At 43.9% G+C, this 15,475-nt stretch overlaps 1 protein-coding gene across 1 annotated transcript in view; it reads right to left on the bottom strand.

Moving 5' to 3' along the window:
• The window catches only part of SCML4 (Scm polycomb group protein like 4), a 70,890-nt gene that overhangs the window by 35,816 nt on the left and 19,599 nt on the right, over positions 1–15,475 (bottom strand). The window contains exon 2 of the mRNA XM_081141145.1: positions 5,072–5,286. Coding sequence (XP_080997271.1) covers positions 5,072–5,227 — 156 coding nt within the window. The 5' untranslated portion in view covers positions 5,228–5,286. The remainder of the gene's footprint in view (positions 1–5,071; positions 5,287–15,475) is intronic.

The raw sequence follows: 15,475 nt of genomic DNA on the forward strand, positions 1-15,475 counted from the left end.
GCTGATTTATAGATTTAAGAAAATGTTAAAAACACAAACTTAAAAGTGTGCCTTGTCTATAGCTGTTACACTGTAAATAGCACAAAAAACTGAAATATTTTTTGAGTTCAAAACTATTATCCAATTCAGCAAAGATGTCACTTACATCCTTGACAGATGAAAGAAGTTCCAACATGTGACTTCACTGTTTATGTTTGTCTCACTCCTTAACATCCATGGAAATATCAACTAACATTCACATGGGAGCTACACTCAAAATGCTGGAAACATTTGCTAGCATACACTGCCCCTGACCTACTGCTGAACCTCCACCCTGACCCCTGCTCCAGCCCTGGGGTAGGGGCTGGGGGGCAACAGAAGTCCAAAGGAGAGACAGCCCCTGCCCACTGTGCTGCTGCACAATGTTCAGCCAGAGGGAATGCCCTGCCCCCTGCCCAGCCTGTGTTTGCGAAATCATTTTCCACCATGGACCACAGGTGGAACACCATACCTACCATCCGCAAGAGAGGGACTTGAAAATAGGCACAGGAAGTTATTAGATATCCAGTCTTTCCTTGCCTACTATTAAGCTACATTTAGTGCTCATGTACAGTATATGATTCTAAGGCAATATAAGATCTGGATAATCAAAGAAGCATTGAAGCCAATTCAACATTTATAATGAAAACACATTTTAGAAAGAAGCTTCAAACAAGTGTTGAAACAAACAAAACCCTTTCTTCTTAAATTTGAACATTCTCTTGAGATTTTTGAGAACTTGACTTCTTATTATACAGTGCCAAGAGCACATACTTTGGGGTGAGGGGGAAGATGACAATAAGAAAAGGAGAACAAAACAAACTGTGTTTATCCATGTTCATTATAAAATTACTTTTCTTTAAAGTAAAATTTCCTGTAACAGAAGACTGCCCTTTAAGTACTTAGGTGAAGCTGTTGGGTATTCCCAAATATCCATGCTCCCTATTCCTTTAATAATGGAATCCCTGAATTTTAGCTCATCACCTGGTCACCCAACACTACATTTTCCCATCTTCCTTGGAGCTAAGTGAGGCCAAGTAACTAAGTTCTGGCCAGTGAGATGCAAAGTGCAACTTGGACGGCTGGGCCCTTAAAGAGGAAAAACATGTCTCCACTAACTTTGTCCTATTCTGCTGGCTGGACTACTGGGATAGTGGGAACTAGAGGAACCATTTTAGAGCATGAAGTATGGACTTTGTGTTAAGATAGCAGAGTAACAATATAGAAGGAGCCTGGGTCCCCAACACCATCAAGCCATCGTATCAGCACCAAATTGTCTTCCCAGACTTTAACATGAGAGAGAAATTATTAGCTTCTATCATCTTTAAGCCACCATTACAGCAGCTGACTTTGTGTCCTGAGTAATATAATTACCAGCATTTTAGAACATTTTAACCTTTTGTTTTTAGTATTTCAGGGATGAAATTCTTTCTAGAACATGTTACACTTTTCTAACTCATTAAAACATAGCAGACAGAACACAATTTGCTCTTTTTTGAATCAGGAAGCATAATTACTATTCTGAACAATAATACAAAGAGATTGTGGAAGCATCTATTGTCAGGGCTGCTGGCCTGACAATAAGTGGCCTCAGGCTGTGGGGGATGATTGAGTCGTGCCAATTCCCGCAGCTTTTCTGGCTCCCTTTACTGTCAAACTATCAAGGATCAAATAAGAAAACACGCATAAAGTTCTTTGGCCTAGCGCCACAAACACAGAAGTGCTCAATAAATGTTACATAACATTGCAATTAGTATTAATTATTATTATTATGTAGACAAGTGGCTATCTTAAAAATCCAGTACTTTTTTTCCTGCTTAAATCATAATTCTAATCATAAAGACACAGAAACTGAAAATCCCACATGTGGAGACGTTGAGTCATCTGTCTACAGAATGGGAGCTAGGGTTTGTCCTTGGTGCAGACCCTTTCTCTTTATCTCTTTAAAAACACTCCGATGGTCTTTTTTGTCACAGAATCTACCTGTTGACCTTGGGGAGTCTCTGAACAAAAGACCTAAGTCAATAGCAAGTGCAGCAAACGAGATGTAAAGATTCTGTTTGTTGAGGAAGATCACTCTCTGCATGGCAGTCAGAGTAGGCTCTTCAGAAGTGTTTGCTTCCTTTGACTTGGACTAGAATGGGGCAGTAAGACCACAAAATGTTGCTCTCACAGCAATAAGGGTGCCCCAGCAATGTGGCTGTCGGCCAGGGCCAAGAGAAAGGTGCCCAGATGGGCCCTGGGAGGAGGTACGACCTATGAACTCTGGAGCACTGACATCTGACTGCCAGTTGAACTCTCCCTTTTCTGCCTATAATTCACCCGTGTTATTCTCAAGACCCAGAGAAGGGGTTAAATGTCACTGCCTGTGTGATTAGTCTTAAAGGAGAAGCTTGTCCCCTACTTGGACCAGAGAGAGTTTCCGCATGTGCAGGAACACAGTGATTTACAGAGCAGATTGGGACAGCACCAGGCAAGAAGTGACGGCATCAACCAGCTTAGCCCTGTAATACAGTCAGCACAGCAGATGTCCTCAGAACCTCCCGGGGACAAGTCTGCCAAAGGCTCAGGTCCTTAGTTTATTATAATATTGTCAGTATAAATATATCATAATGTTATTATCAATATGACAAAATTATGTTATTTATTATTTTATAATATTAATACTATTGCATATTTTATTGTTCTGTGTTATTAATATATTATCATAGAACTACTATTATCCCCTCAGCATCCAGCTACATGTGCAGTCTTTTCCCCCCACATATCTTCCCCTTCAGCTCTAAGGCTGTTAATAAAAGGGTATAATCGAGCTTGTAAGAAATGTGTCTACAGTAGATGAACTCTGAGGGAGGGCTTGAAAGCATTTTCTCAGTAATAAAATCTGAGATCTCTAAGAGTAGACCAAGTAATATCTTATTTTGCTGGCTCAGCGTTTTTAGCAACTTCTGGCACCAACTGTGTCCCAGGTTGTTAAAATTGCCAAATTAGTGGTTATTTGGTCAATGGAATGAAACTGTACAGTTTCCTTGCTGGCTTCTCCATAATTAAAACCCTTTTGTTAATGGTAAATGGGGCTTCAGGGTCTAAGAAACTGTTAAAATAAAACTGGAGAGACTGCAGTTTGCTAACTTTATTTTGCCAAATAGGACTTTTTAAAAATTAGCAAATCCTTACAATGTACAACACTTAATAAAATAAAATAAACTTTAACACCAAAATAGTAGGATAATAAAGAAGAAAGGATAAAGGATAATCCTTTAAGTGGAATCATTTTGGCTTTATAAAGCCTTTCAAACGGTTATTTCTCTCATGTCATGGCTGGGCAGGAACTTCATGCGGACTGGCACCAGGCTTAGAGCCGTTCTCCTCGACTTGCACACTTGGAGAGTTGTCTGGGCGCTGCTGGTCTGAAATAATTCCCACACATTTTCCCAAATATATGGGAGGTGGACTCAAGGAAGAACTGTGGCCGGTTGTCCCCAAAAAGAAACCCTGTGAGGCATGGGTATGAGACCTGCCTGCTTCGTGCAGGGCCTGCAGGTCTGCTTAGCATCCCCAAAACTTTCTTCTTGCCCTGAGGTGTCTGAGTATTAGGAGCACTGAAACTGCCCTTTGTAGGAGACAGGAAAATTGCAAAGTCGGGTTCATTCCATGGAGTGAATTTCCATTTTTCCTGGCTCCAGAAATGCTGTGTCTGTCAGTAATTTTCATTCTTGGGTCACAGCTCCCAGGGGAGTAGGAGAAAGGCCAGACAGAATAGAAAAGTTTTCAGTGTGTTTCTTCAGCTCCTGGATTGGCTCCCTGGCTCTATAAACAGAAAGGCTGCCTGGCTCCAGCCTTCCAGATGCAATTCCCAGACCCCGGCCACCGCACAGGTAGCTGATCAGGGAGACCCGCCCTGTGTCAGCTTCAGAGACACAATTCTGAAGCTGCTGTGCCCATGAGGAAAAGGAAACTCTCTGTGTTAGAAAAATGAGCAGTGACAAAAGACTTTACCTAAGAACTTTTACTAAAACCAACAGCCCCCAAATAACTTTGAGTCACTTCCCACCCCCACCTGCCATTTTCATTTTCCAGCAGTTGGAAGAACTGCAGAGAACAAGAGGAATAAAGGCTGAATTCATAACCAATGCTTCCGGAAGCTTCGCCTTTCTGCTGACCTGAAATAATTTCCATACATTTTCCTAAATCTATGGGAGTTAATTGGCAATTTGCATTTTGGTTTGAGCATTCAGATCTCAAGATGGAAACATAAGCTCTTTATTTCAAGACAAGTGAATGAAGGACAACTTCTGAAGCTCATTTTCTGATGCCTGAAAGGCTGGTGGGGAACAAGCGCTCGTTCCTCTGCAGTAGTGCCTTCAAAAGCATCTTAGAGGAGAAGCTAATTCTCGGGTCTGGGTTGCTTTACGCGATCGGAGGATTTACTCTCCACCCTGAGCCTCTCCAAAGCATTAATTTTTAAAAGGGTCACGAGATTTTAACTTTGCGGGGTAAGCCTTGGTGGAGCCAAATGACGCGAGAACCTTTTATAAGCAGGAAACTATGAATTAACACCCAGCATTTTCGGGATGAGTCCCCTGGTTGAGGCTCTATTTGGGAAAACTCTTCTAGGTCCTTCGACACTCGCCTGCTCGCGTTAATAGCTTAAATGTCACAGGATCATCATCTGCTTCTACTAAAGTGAATGACGAATGAGTTCTGGAAAGTGGTTTCAAGAGCCGCCCCAAAAGGCACAGTCCGGGGACAGCTCAGCGTCTGAAACATTCATTTAGATGCGAGGCTGAATAATGTGTGTTTAGCTCTGACCCTAAAATCTGCTCGCCTTACAACTTTGCCCATCTGGTGCAATTTGCTCTCTCTGCTTGTAAAAACGCACACGAGGCACCAGCCTGCACTGTGTGCCCTGCAGGAACAACGGGCGCGGGTCCCCAGCCCCACGGACGGGAACGCACTGCCCGGTCCCTCCCCAGCTCCCCCTTCCCTCAGTCCCGCCCAGGCCCCCAGCCCAGCCCACCCGCTGTGGAGGAAGGAGATGGGGGGGCCGTACCTTGTACCCGGGTTTCCGCCCTCTTTTCTTCGGGATCTTCACTGCTGGTAAGGGACCAGGCGAGGCGGAATAAAGGTTATGGACCGCCATCCGCACGGGCGTGGGGTGCAGCGGGGGTCGGCCTCGCTTCCTCCCGGGGGTCCTCTGGGACTGCATTTCTGCTGGCGCCAGTCTTACAGAGGGATGTGGCAAATCGTTCGCAGGCAGAAGAGGCGCTGAGAATTGGGCCAGACACAAAGCAAAACAAAAACAGAAGTGTGTGTTTGGTTTGCAAGGCAAACATGAATCCAGTTTGGTGATTTTGGCCATATTACCCCTTCGTGGCGGAAAAGACCGAATAGGAGAGAGCCAGGCGCCACCAGGAGCTTTTACGGTGCTGTCGAGCTCCCAGTATAATCTCAGGGAGAGCGAATTTCCGTGGGACTCTAGTGAAGTAGGAAAGACACTGGCTAGGTGTACCTTTGAGACCCAGCTCCAAACACGATTGACAGTGTCACCAGCAACAAGACAACTTTATCTGTTTGTGCCTGTTTCCCCAGTTAGTTCAACTTTGAGCTGATGCAATAATAGTATTAAGCAAACACACCATTCTCTCACACTCAATCCCTTCCCTTTGGTTGGGTTTCATTTTTCCCAGGGAAGAAATCTAACCGTACAAATCAATTGTATTAAAGCCAATTATGGCCCGGCCGGGCGTGGCTCAGCGGTTGAGCATCGACCTGGGATCCAGGCGATAGGGGTTCGATTCCTGGTCAGGGCACATGCCCGGGTTGCGGGCTTGGTACCCAGTCGGGGGCGTGCAGAAGGCAGCCGATCAATGACTCTCTCATCATTAATGTTTCTCTCTCCCTCTCCCTTCCTCTCTCTGAAATCAATAAAGATATATATTTTTAAAATAAATAAATAAAAATAAAGCCAATTATATCCCTCAATCAAATTGTGGACAGAGGTTTACATACAGAAATATTTATTTTAACTTGATTTAGAATTTCAAAAATAAAATGGATATACTGAACCCCAAATAACAAGCAATAGGGAAATAGTTGATTTATCTACAGAATAAAACAATCAACTAGTTAAATGCCTTTAAAAATAATCTTAATAGCATGAGGTTGAGTGAAAAAGCATCACACAAATTGCACATAAAAAGATCTCAATTATGTAAAAATGTTTACGGTGAAAAAGTAAAAAGACATGCACTAAAATGTTAGCAATGGCAAAGACGGTGGGACTCTGGGTAACTGTTCATCGTGTACAAATCCTTTCTTCCAAGCAGATACTCCATATACTATAATATTCTTAGCATTAAAAATACTAATAATGAGCTTCTCAAGCAGAGTTGCCCAAATCTTTCAGCAAGAGCTTGGTGCCCATGTCCAACCCAGAGAACACAGCTGGTACATGAGCTTAGGGGTCAGAGTTCCTGGAATGTTCAGGAATGTGACAAATGCGACAGAGATTTTGACTTTAACTCAGGGGTGATGTTAGGTAGTAAAATTAATTTCTGAGATTTAGAGGTACCTAACAATGGAAATGAAAGACTCTTGTTCAAAAGGCTGCAGAAAGAGTTGGGAAAGATTATAGAAACAATCCCTACACCCTGGTCTGGGCAGTCCTGCAGCTACCAGACTGTATTTTTATACTCTTGAGACGGTGACAGACTTTCTAATTTTAATGGAAAACTTGGGAAATCTAAGTATGATGGAAAGACTGATAGACATGACCTCATAGAACTCAAATGTTTTCATATTGCGCAAGTAAAAAATGAAAAAGATAGAAAATAAATGAAAATCTGAGGAAACTATTTGCTACACATGGACCAACAAAAGGTTAACACAAGAATTTCTTCAAATTATTAAAATGAAAATAAGCACTATAATTTAAAAATGGGCAAAAAACATAATTGACAAAAAATGAGTGAGAGAGAGAGAAAGAGGGAAAGAAGAAGAGAGGAAACAGAAATAAATGGTAAATTATCACAAGAAAAGATTCTAAACTTTACTGGGAAACCCCTCCAAAGGTAAATTGAGAATCATTTGTGGCTCTCAGACTGGTAAGTGTGAATAGCTCTGACAATACTCTGTTGGTAAGGGAGAGAGGAACAGGCACTCCTATTTACTGTTGGTAGGCGTAGAAATCAGCTAACCTTTCTGGAGGACAATTTGAAAATCACTTTAAAAATTTACAGATGCACACTTCCTGATCCAGCTGTATTATTCCTAAGGATTTCTCCTAAGAAGATAATCTGGGAACAACACAAAGATATATGGCCAAGAATATTCTTTGCATATTAATTATAATAGTGAAATACTGGAAGCAAGCAAAATATCTCTCAAAATAGCCTTGGTTTAGTAAATTATTTCACATTCATAAAATGGAATACTTTTAATTTTAAGTATATATGTGTGTATATACATACAATCATGCATAAATGAAGACTGCAAAATAGTATATATAGCATGATTCTAGTCATATAAGGTGTCCTTCCAAAATGTATACATACTTTGAATAACTATTAATTCCAATGGATTAAATCTGAAAGGAAAAAAACATCAATTGAGCTATCAGCTGTTAAATGTGTATACATTTTGGGGAGACACCTTGTATTTTATGTATATAGATATAGATAAATCTGCATATGTTTAAGCATAGAAAGAAGTCTTCTCTGGTATTTCTGATGATTAAGTCTTCTTTCCCTTTTTGCTACACGTTGTTTGAGATGTTAAAGCAGCCAGGGTGGTAGAGAGCCAAGACTCATATATTTAAGGGGAAGGAGGAAAGATACAATAAACCAGGAGCAGAGAATATGTATAGTGAAGTGGGGGAAACACCCACTACAGCCTGCAGGGTTCGGAAAGACGTTACAACATCTGAAAGTGTGGGGGACGGGCACACCACAGAAGAATGAATAATTCACTGGCCCAGCAGCTGTCCAGCTGTCCCCTAAGTCGACCTATTTGCTGGGACCTGCCAGTCCCCTCAGCCAGCACAGGAAGAAGAGAGAAGCTGTTTCTGACTCCAGCATCGCCACCTGGGCCCACTGGCCTGGAGCTACTCCTCAGGCCGTGGTCTTCAGAGAGCAAGAGAAAGCAGGGGCCAAGCCAGGGAGGGACAGGCTGCCAGCTCCTTGTTTCAGGAGTCCGCCCTTCTCTTTAAATCGTGTCTGCCACACTGACAGGCCTTCCCCTTCAGGTGACATCCTTCCAGAAGACAGCTTCGAGAGACTCTGTGGGCTGGCTGTGGGCTTGTCTCCCTCAGCTCCATCCCTCACCTTGCCCCTGCAGTTCTCCGTGTGAAAGGAGCTACCCCCAAGCTGTCTTCCAAGGTTTCTGTGATGCTGGTTGCTAGCTGGGTTTGCCCAAAGGGAGGTGCTGGTCTGAGTTTGGAAGGTGGGGTAGGCATAGGTAAGACAAGGGAAGCTATCAGACTCTCTCTTTGCTTTGTTAGTTCCTCCTGGGGAGCCACGTGGTCCTGTTGGGTGACCGGGCCCTGCCTTCTACTAGACCACCTTCTCCCTCTACGCCTCTAACCTAGGGGTGGTTGCAACTGCAGGGACTCTGGCTAATTATCCAGGTTCCTGTTTGGGCTCTTTCATCACCATATGACCATCTCCTGGCATTAAATTCCTAGTGTCTTCAATGCTAAAGAGATTTCCTAGTTAGACCCGGACAGACATACATGGAAAAGAATGGCATCTGCCCGCCCTTTAGGCAGGTCAGTTAATGGCCCGGCAGAATGGGGAGCTTGTAAGAAAGCCTTCTTGGGAAATTTCCTCTTTCCTGCTGTCTCAAAACATGGACTCTATCTATCTGTGGCCACACCTGGGGACATGCCTACACGCAAACCCATGCGTTGTGAGAAGGAATCTGGAGGAGGGAAGAGATAAGATGCTCTCTGCCATGTCTGTGGTAGGCAGAATCATAGCCAAGAAAAGTGAGAGCAAATGCTCTTCAAGATCAATGTTTAAGTTTACACTGCAGCATGGATGGCGTGCTGTCATGAGGAAGGTACACTCTACAGATGCGTACGCACGTATGCATGTGTCTATGCTCAGATGCATAAAACATCTCTGGGAGTGTTTAAAAACGGGAGCAATCTTCTTGGAGGTAGGCAGCAAGGACTGGGGTTCTAGGGGCTGGAAAGTGAAAGGGACTTTTCTCTGCATGCTATTTCCTACCTTTTGTATTTTGTGTGTATTCAAAAAATAAAAACAAATAAATCAGCTTAATCTACCCTCTCTGACTCTAGGGAGAATGAGTGAGCTGCCTGGCCATCTGCAGACTGGTCAGCCAGGGCCGGCTGCACCAGCATGTGGGAGGCAGGATGGCAGGTGCTCTGGACACTGAAAGGACTACAAATCACCACCCAGTCCATGGGTGCGGCACTCCTCACGCACCATGGTTGTGTGCATTTGCAGAGTGAAAGCTTAGGTGGTGTAAAGCAACCCAAGCAATTCACTGAGCAGCTGTTGACTGGGTGGACAGAAGAACAAACACACTTCCTTAGTCAGTGCCTATGGCATACAGGGTGATCCACATATTTTTAAAGATTATTAAAGGCAATGCTTACTGGAAGATGTTTGTCTCTGCTAAGAGGTGAAGTCAGGGACTCTCTGTCAGTCTCTGAACTCACATTCTACACTGTAAGGAAAGCCACTTTTTTTCTGGCAGCTACAAGTATTTCTTTTTTTGCAAACCACTATTTCCTGTTTTGTTCTCTATTTATACTTCACATTTAGTTTTGAGAAAGCACTGGTGGTTTGGTGTTTTGGTTGTTTCTGGCTCAGTCTTTACCTACAAAGAAAGTCTCTTTTCAAGATGATTATTTGTGATATAAACCAATTATACACCTATATGCACCTAAATGCCTTTAAAATACTTTGCTAAGAAATAGTCTCAAAGCTTTAACATTAAAACAATGAGATTCAAAGAACACAAATCTCCGCTAAGTCAATAACTCTCACAGTGCAAAACCATTCAACAGTCTTGGGAATTTGTGAATTCCCTCAAGGAATTCACCCAAGGCTTCTTTAGGTAGCAATGTTTCCAGCACAAACATTTTCACACAAATTTTCAGGCACATGATTGTTTAGATTGACGTAGAGAAATGTGTGACTATGCTCTCTTCATTATGACACTCTTCGCAAAACCTTGAAGTATCTAAGGCACTCTCTAGCACTATGTAAAGAGACCAGCAACTCAGTGTTTGCCTTGGAAGAACTCACTGTCTAAGAAAGGTACACTACCTTGGACCCGATACAGAAACCAGCAGAAAACAACCCAGGAACCAATGCCTTCCCTTCTTGGGCAAGTCAAGGAGAGATGCATTTTGGAGATGAAAGTCAAGAGAAAGTGCACGGTTATCTTGAAACTGGTTTTGTTTCTCCATGTTTGATAGCTGAAATTTTTGCTTCCCTAATAGACAAAGACCATGTTTTTGTGGTCGAGGGGCCAGTGGGAGGAGAAAGTGATCAGGAGCCAGTAAGCAAGGATCAGGAGAGTGGCTTTGAGCAGCAGTGAGAAGTAAGCAGAGTAGCAGTGTGACTCCTGGGCACCAGTGTCCTGACCTATCAAATGGAGACACCAGTACTTGCCAGGGTCATGTCACCAGGCTGCCTTGAGGATCCAATGAGAAAATGACCATGAGAGCCCATTGCAATCTGTTGAGCCTTGTGTGACATAAATTGCTGCTGTTCCTGAACAAATAATTCTCATCTTTTGTTCCCTCTGAAAAGAATAGAGTTAATAGGAACTCTATTTCCCAACCACCTTGTCTGTAGAGCCCCCAAAGACAACACGATACAAAATCACTTACCTTTATTTACCAAGCTAAAGAAATACACCCAAATGCATCCAGAAAACGCCATGTCCCTCAGCCCTTCCTGCAGAGCATCACAATAGACCTGTCTCCCAGCTGGATTGTGCCTGCTTCATGGAGGCAGTGCAGGGAGGAGCTGCTATGGACAACCTAGCACGGGGAGGTTTCAGGGGTCTTGAGGAAGCCATGAGGCCAAGAGGAAAGGGGGTTACCTGGTGCCTGGTGCTGTCACCCTCAATCATCCCTACATGCAGTCAATGCACACAGGCTCATTCTCCCCCTTATTTTACAAAGAAAAATCCCAGGGTCTTCAAATATTAGGAATGCAAGCTATCACTGGGTTGGGATAGAATGGGTGAAGGGAAGGAGGGTTTGGAACAAGGAGTGCAGGAAAACTTTCCCCTGTGGTTTTTCGAACTTAAAGGAAGGAAAACCAAATGCAGTCCTGCTTTGCTTCTGATCACAGAGGAACCTGAAGGCTTCTCCTTGTCCTGTTAGGTGCAGTCACAGCATCAGCCCACTAGGGACATGCCAGGGGCGAGGAGGGGGGAGGGCAGGTCACTATTTCTCTGATCAGTGATCCCTATGGCCACACAGCTTGGTGGCCCCATAGCCTTCACAATATCACAAGACCAGAGCCAAAAAGCAACTTCTTAGGCCCAAAAGAGAAGTGCTGGCCAGCAACAGACTTTTCTCCCCTCACTCATCCCTTCTATCATCCAATGAATATTCTCTGGGCACCTATTGTGTGCCAGTCCCTGTGCAGAGCCCACTGGGGGCATGAGGATGAACGCAGACTACCTACAGGTCATTGCATCTCCTCGAGTACCACCCGCCAGCTGTATTCTCCATATCTGTGTTGTCAACACATGGCTTCTCAGTCTCAGTCTCCCAGGATGGCTCTGAGTTTGGTGACACTAGCAAGTCACCTGAGAAGGAGGAGCAATCACACCACACTCTCAGTCCAACAGGGTGGACTGGCCACTAACCACAGAGCCTCTGTGGCCCAGACCTGCCAGCCCACACCAGAGCCGCAAAGTTTATCTTCAGGTCCCCCTGCACAGCCCTTGAGGCAGGATTCCCAACCCCTCCAGCCCTTGTCAGTGATTTCCCTCACACTGTGTCCTCCTGCTTCGGGTGTGGTCCCTAGTAGACACAGTTACACATAGGGCCCAGCTCACAGGGCCAATAAGGCAACAAGTAGTGGATGAAAAAGAAATGAACTAATGAACCATATAGACACACGTACATCACTTTGTTCAATTCTCACTACAAGCCTCTGAGGCAAGTCTATTATGCAACCCCATTAGACAGACACAGTCTGTCAGTTCTGCACAGACGACGGCTCAGAAAGGCTTGTGTCTTGCCAGAGCTTGCACAGCAATGCCCAGCGCAGCCTCTCTCCACCGGCACCTTGTTAACAAGGTGCTAGCTGCTGAGATTCCAGGGGTGTCATCTCCCAGGGCTTTTGTTTCTGTCTGGGAGATGTTACATTTTAAAAGCTGACTCCTCAAGACCACAAAGCCTAGCAGTTTTGCATGCTCCCTGAGACAGTCTGAGATGTTATTACTGCCATATCTGGCCTGGGTAAAAGCTTGTGACTTCTCACAGACAGTGAGTCCTCAGCAGATATGATTTGATTGACTTGTAAAAAGAAAGGGAGGGAGGGAGGGAGGGAGGGAGGGAGGGAGGGAGGGAGGGAGGGAGGGAGGGAGGGAGGGAGGGAGGGAGGGGGGGAGGGAGGGAGGGGAACTATACGATGATACACTTGTTGATTGCTAAAGGAAAGGTTAAAAGGAAAAAATGACTCTTTTGTCTTGGTCCCGCCCCAGTGAGTTAGCAAATGCCTCCTGGATCATTTTCCAGATCTTCTCCATTCTCAAAGGTCTCCTGAGGCCATGCAACAGCAGTTAAATCAATTCTTAATTAGCTTTCAAAGTTTACCTTTTAAAAATCCATAGCTATATGAATATTTATTGAACACTTACTAGGTGTGAGGCATTTGCGCCAGGCCCTGGAGATACAAAGGGGCTCAGGATAATCGCAAACAGAAAAGCACGTGCAGCCAGCAGGCCTGCCTGGTCAAGGACGAACCTCACGGCCTCACTGCAGGAGCCAGGGAGAAAAGTCTCCGCGGAGATCAAAGGGCAGAGGAGCTGTCTGTGACAAAGAGGATTAAAGATACATGGGTGACCCGGCTGGGTTTGGCTCTGTGGTTGAGCGTCGACCTACGATTCAGGCGATCGGGGTTTGATTCCCAGTCAGGGCACATGCCCGGGTTGTGGGCTCCATCAATGACTCTCTCATCATTGATATTTCTATCTCTCTCTCTCCCTCTCCTTTCCTCTCTCTGAAATCAATAAAGTTATATTTTTAAAAAAAAGAAAAAAAGAATGCAAGGGTGTGTTGTTGGGTGAAGTTTTATTTTTCAGACCAAGAACAAGGACTGCTTTAGCCTACTGCTTAGAGAAGACTAGAGTGTCCACAGGTGACGATGCCAGAACTGCCCAGAGACTATTCCTTTTTGTTTAGTGCAGAAAGGGGAAGGATCTCAAACTGGAGGCAGCAGACAGAACACATGATAAGAGATGGGACGGCTGCCCAAGGTGCTACTCACTTTGGTGAGCTTAAAGCTCTCCAGGCTCCACAAAATACCCCTCCAGCACAGCTGGAGTTTGCAGATGGGGTCTCAGAACTGTTGGAAATTTCTGAGAAATCATCGAAAAGAGAGAAGACAGGAAGAACAGAGGGGCAGATTTTAATCTCAATTTTCAAAACAGGTTGGATTCTGAACATGAATCATCAGTTACAGGATTGGTTGTTAAACAAATGGGTAAGCTCTTGGAAAAGAGCGTGTAATCACTAATATCAGAACACTGGCTCCCAGGAGCAAATTCCCTTAAAGTTTAAGGCTTAACCTAACTGAATTTACTGGACCAGGGCAGGGGAGTGGGAATCAGGTTGGAAATCAAAGGAATGCTGTAAGTATGTCTTGATTACCACCAAGTATTTGACAAAATTTCCCAAGATAATTTCATGGAGCAGAGAGTAAATGTGAGCAGAGGGATATTGCTCTGGGGTAGAATCATAACTAATGAGACACCACCCAGGTTCCAAGTTGCATGACTACTAAGGTCACCGATCTGCAGGTGGTCTCCCTGATGAAGTCTATGAAGATTTGGAAGGCAGGCCTATCAAATAAGCAGATGACACAAGTCTGGGAGGGACAGATAATGCTACCTATTATAGAATTAAGATTCAAAATGTTTTTGTTGGATGATCCCAATCAATCAAATGAAAGTTTAAAAAGATAGAATAGTTGAAATGGCATTTACAGATGTCCAGGAAAGGTTTCCTAGGTGAAAAAGATGTAGGAATTTTAGTTCATGACAAGTCTTCTTTAGACTATGGTGTGGGCCATGTTACCAAAAAGCTCATGGGGATACAGATTGCATAGTGTCCAGATCAAGGGAAACAATAACCCCTTTGTTCTCAGAACATCTGGAGTTTTGCACTTGTTTCTGGGGACAGGAATTAAAGTAAATATTGAATCCAAAAGGAGGCAAGAAAGGCATATGGAAACTTTTCTTTGTAGAACAGTTGAAATAACTGAAGGATTATCCTGGAGAAGGAACAGATTATTCCTCCGGGCACCATAGGCAGAGCCAAGATAGAGCAGCCAGCCTCCGAGGTGGCTCCCAACCATCCCCATCTCCTGTGAAGGCCACTCTCACACTGCGTCAAGAATTTAAATTACATTGTTGATTAAAAGGACGATCCCTCAGAATCCTCATTGTCTAAGATCCAGTCTAATCAAAAGGGGGAAAGCAGTAGTTAACGTGCTTCCTTATATCAGCAGCAAGACCAACTGAACAAGATACCTCATGTTACAGCCTGTGGCTATTTATTCTACAGGACAGAAAGCCCCCTGCGTGTGCTTAAGACACAGAACAAATCATTGAGAAACGTATGAGAAAACAAATACTTAACACAGCCGAACAATTGCAGGATAGGCCTTTTAGGTGCCTCCTCCCTGCTCCTAGGAACCAGGTGGGGTCCCATTCTTTCTGCTTTCATCACTTCTGTTGCTTCTTTACAGGATGAGTTGCACCGTTCTCTCTGGGGAAAATCCCCAATTCTAAGCAGCCCAATTTAGTAAGGACATTAGAGCCTATTAAAATAAGAAGGCCAGTATAGGAAAAGAAAAACATTTTCTCCAGCCCAAACTTCAATCTCTTTTACTATGGTCTTATTATCAGTTTCTTGTTATATTTCATAATAGATTTTCAAGAAGCATCTTTGCCTGAGGGGCAGAGGTAGTCAATTAAGATGAAACCAATGTTGTCACAGCGGTTACCGGCACAAAGAAAGCACTCAGTGGATGCTTGCTGAATAGGTTTGCACTGGATTGGATTGAATTGAACAGATTTAAATTGAAGAGCTCAGGATGAGGCATTTAATAAACCTTCATCTAATTGAAATGGACTGGCAAAATAAATCATGGTAAATCCATATCCTGCACTATGGTGCAGTCTTTAGAAAGACAAATTCCCTGCTTCCAGAGCAGCTAGCCTTCCCCATGTGCTA

The sequence above is a fragment of the Miniopterus schreibersii genome, assembly GCF_964146895.1.
Source record: "Miniopterus schreibersii genome assembly, chromosome: 6".
Lineage (NCBI taxonomy): Eukaryota > Metazoa > Chordata > Mammalia > Chiroptera > Miniopteridae > Miniopterus > Miniopterus schreibersii.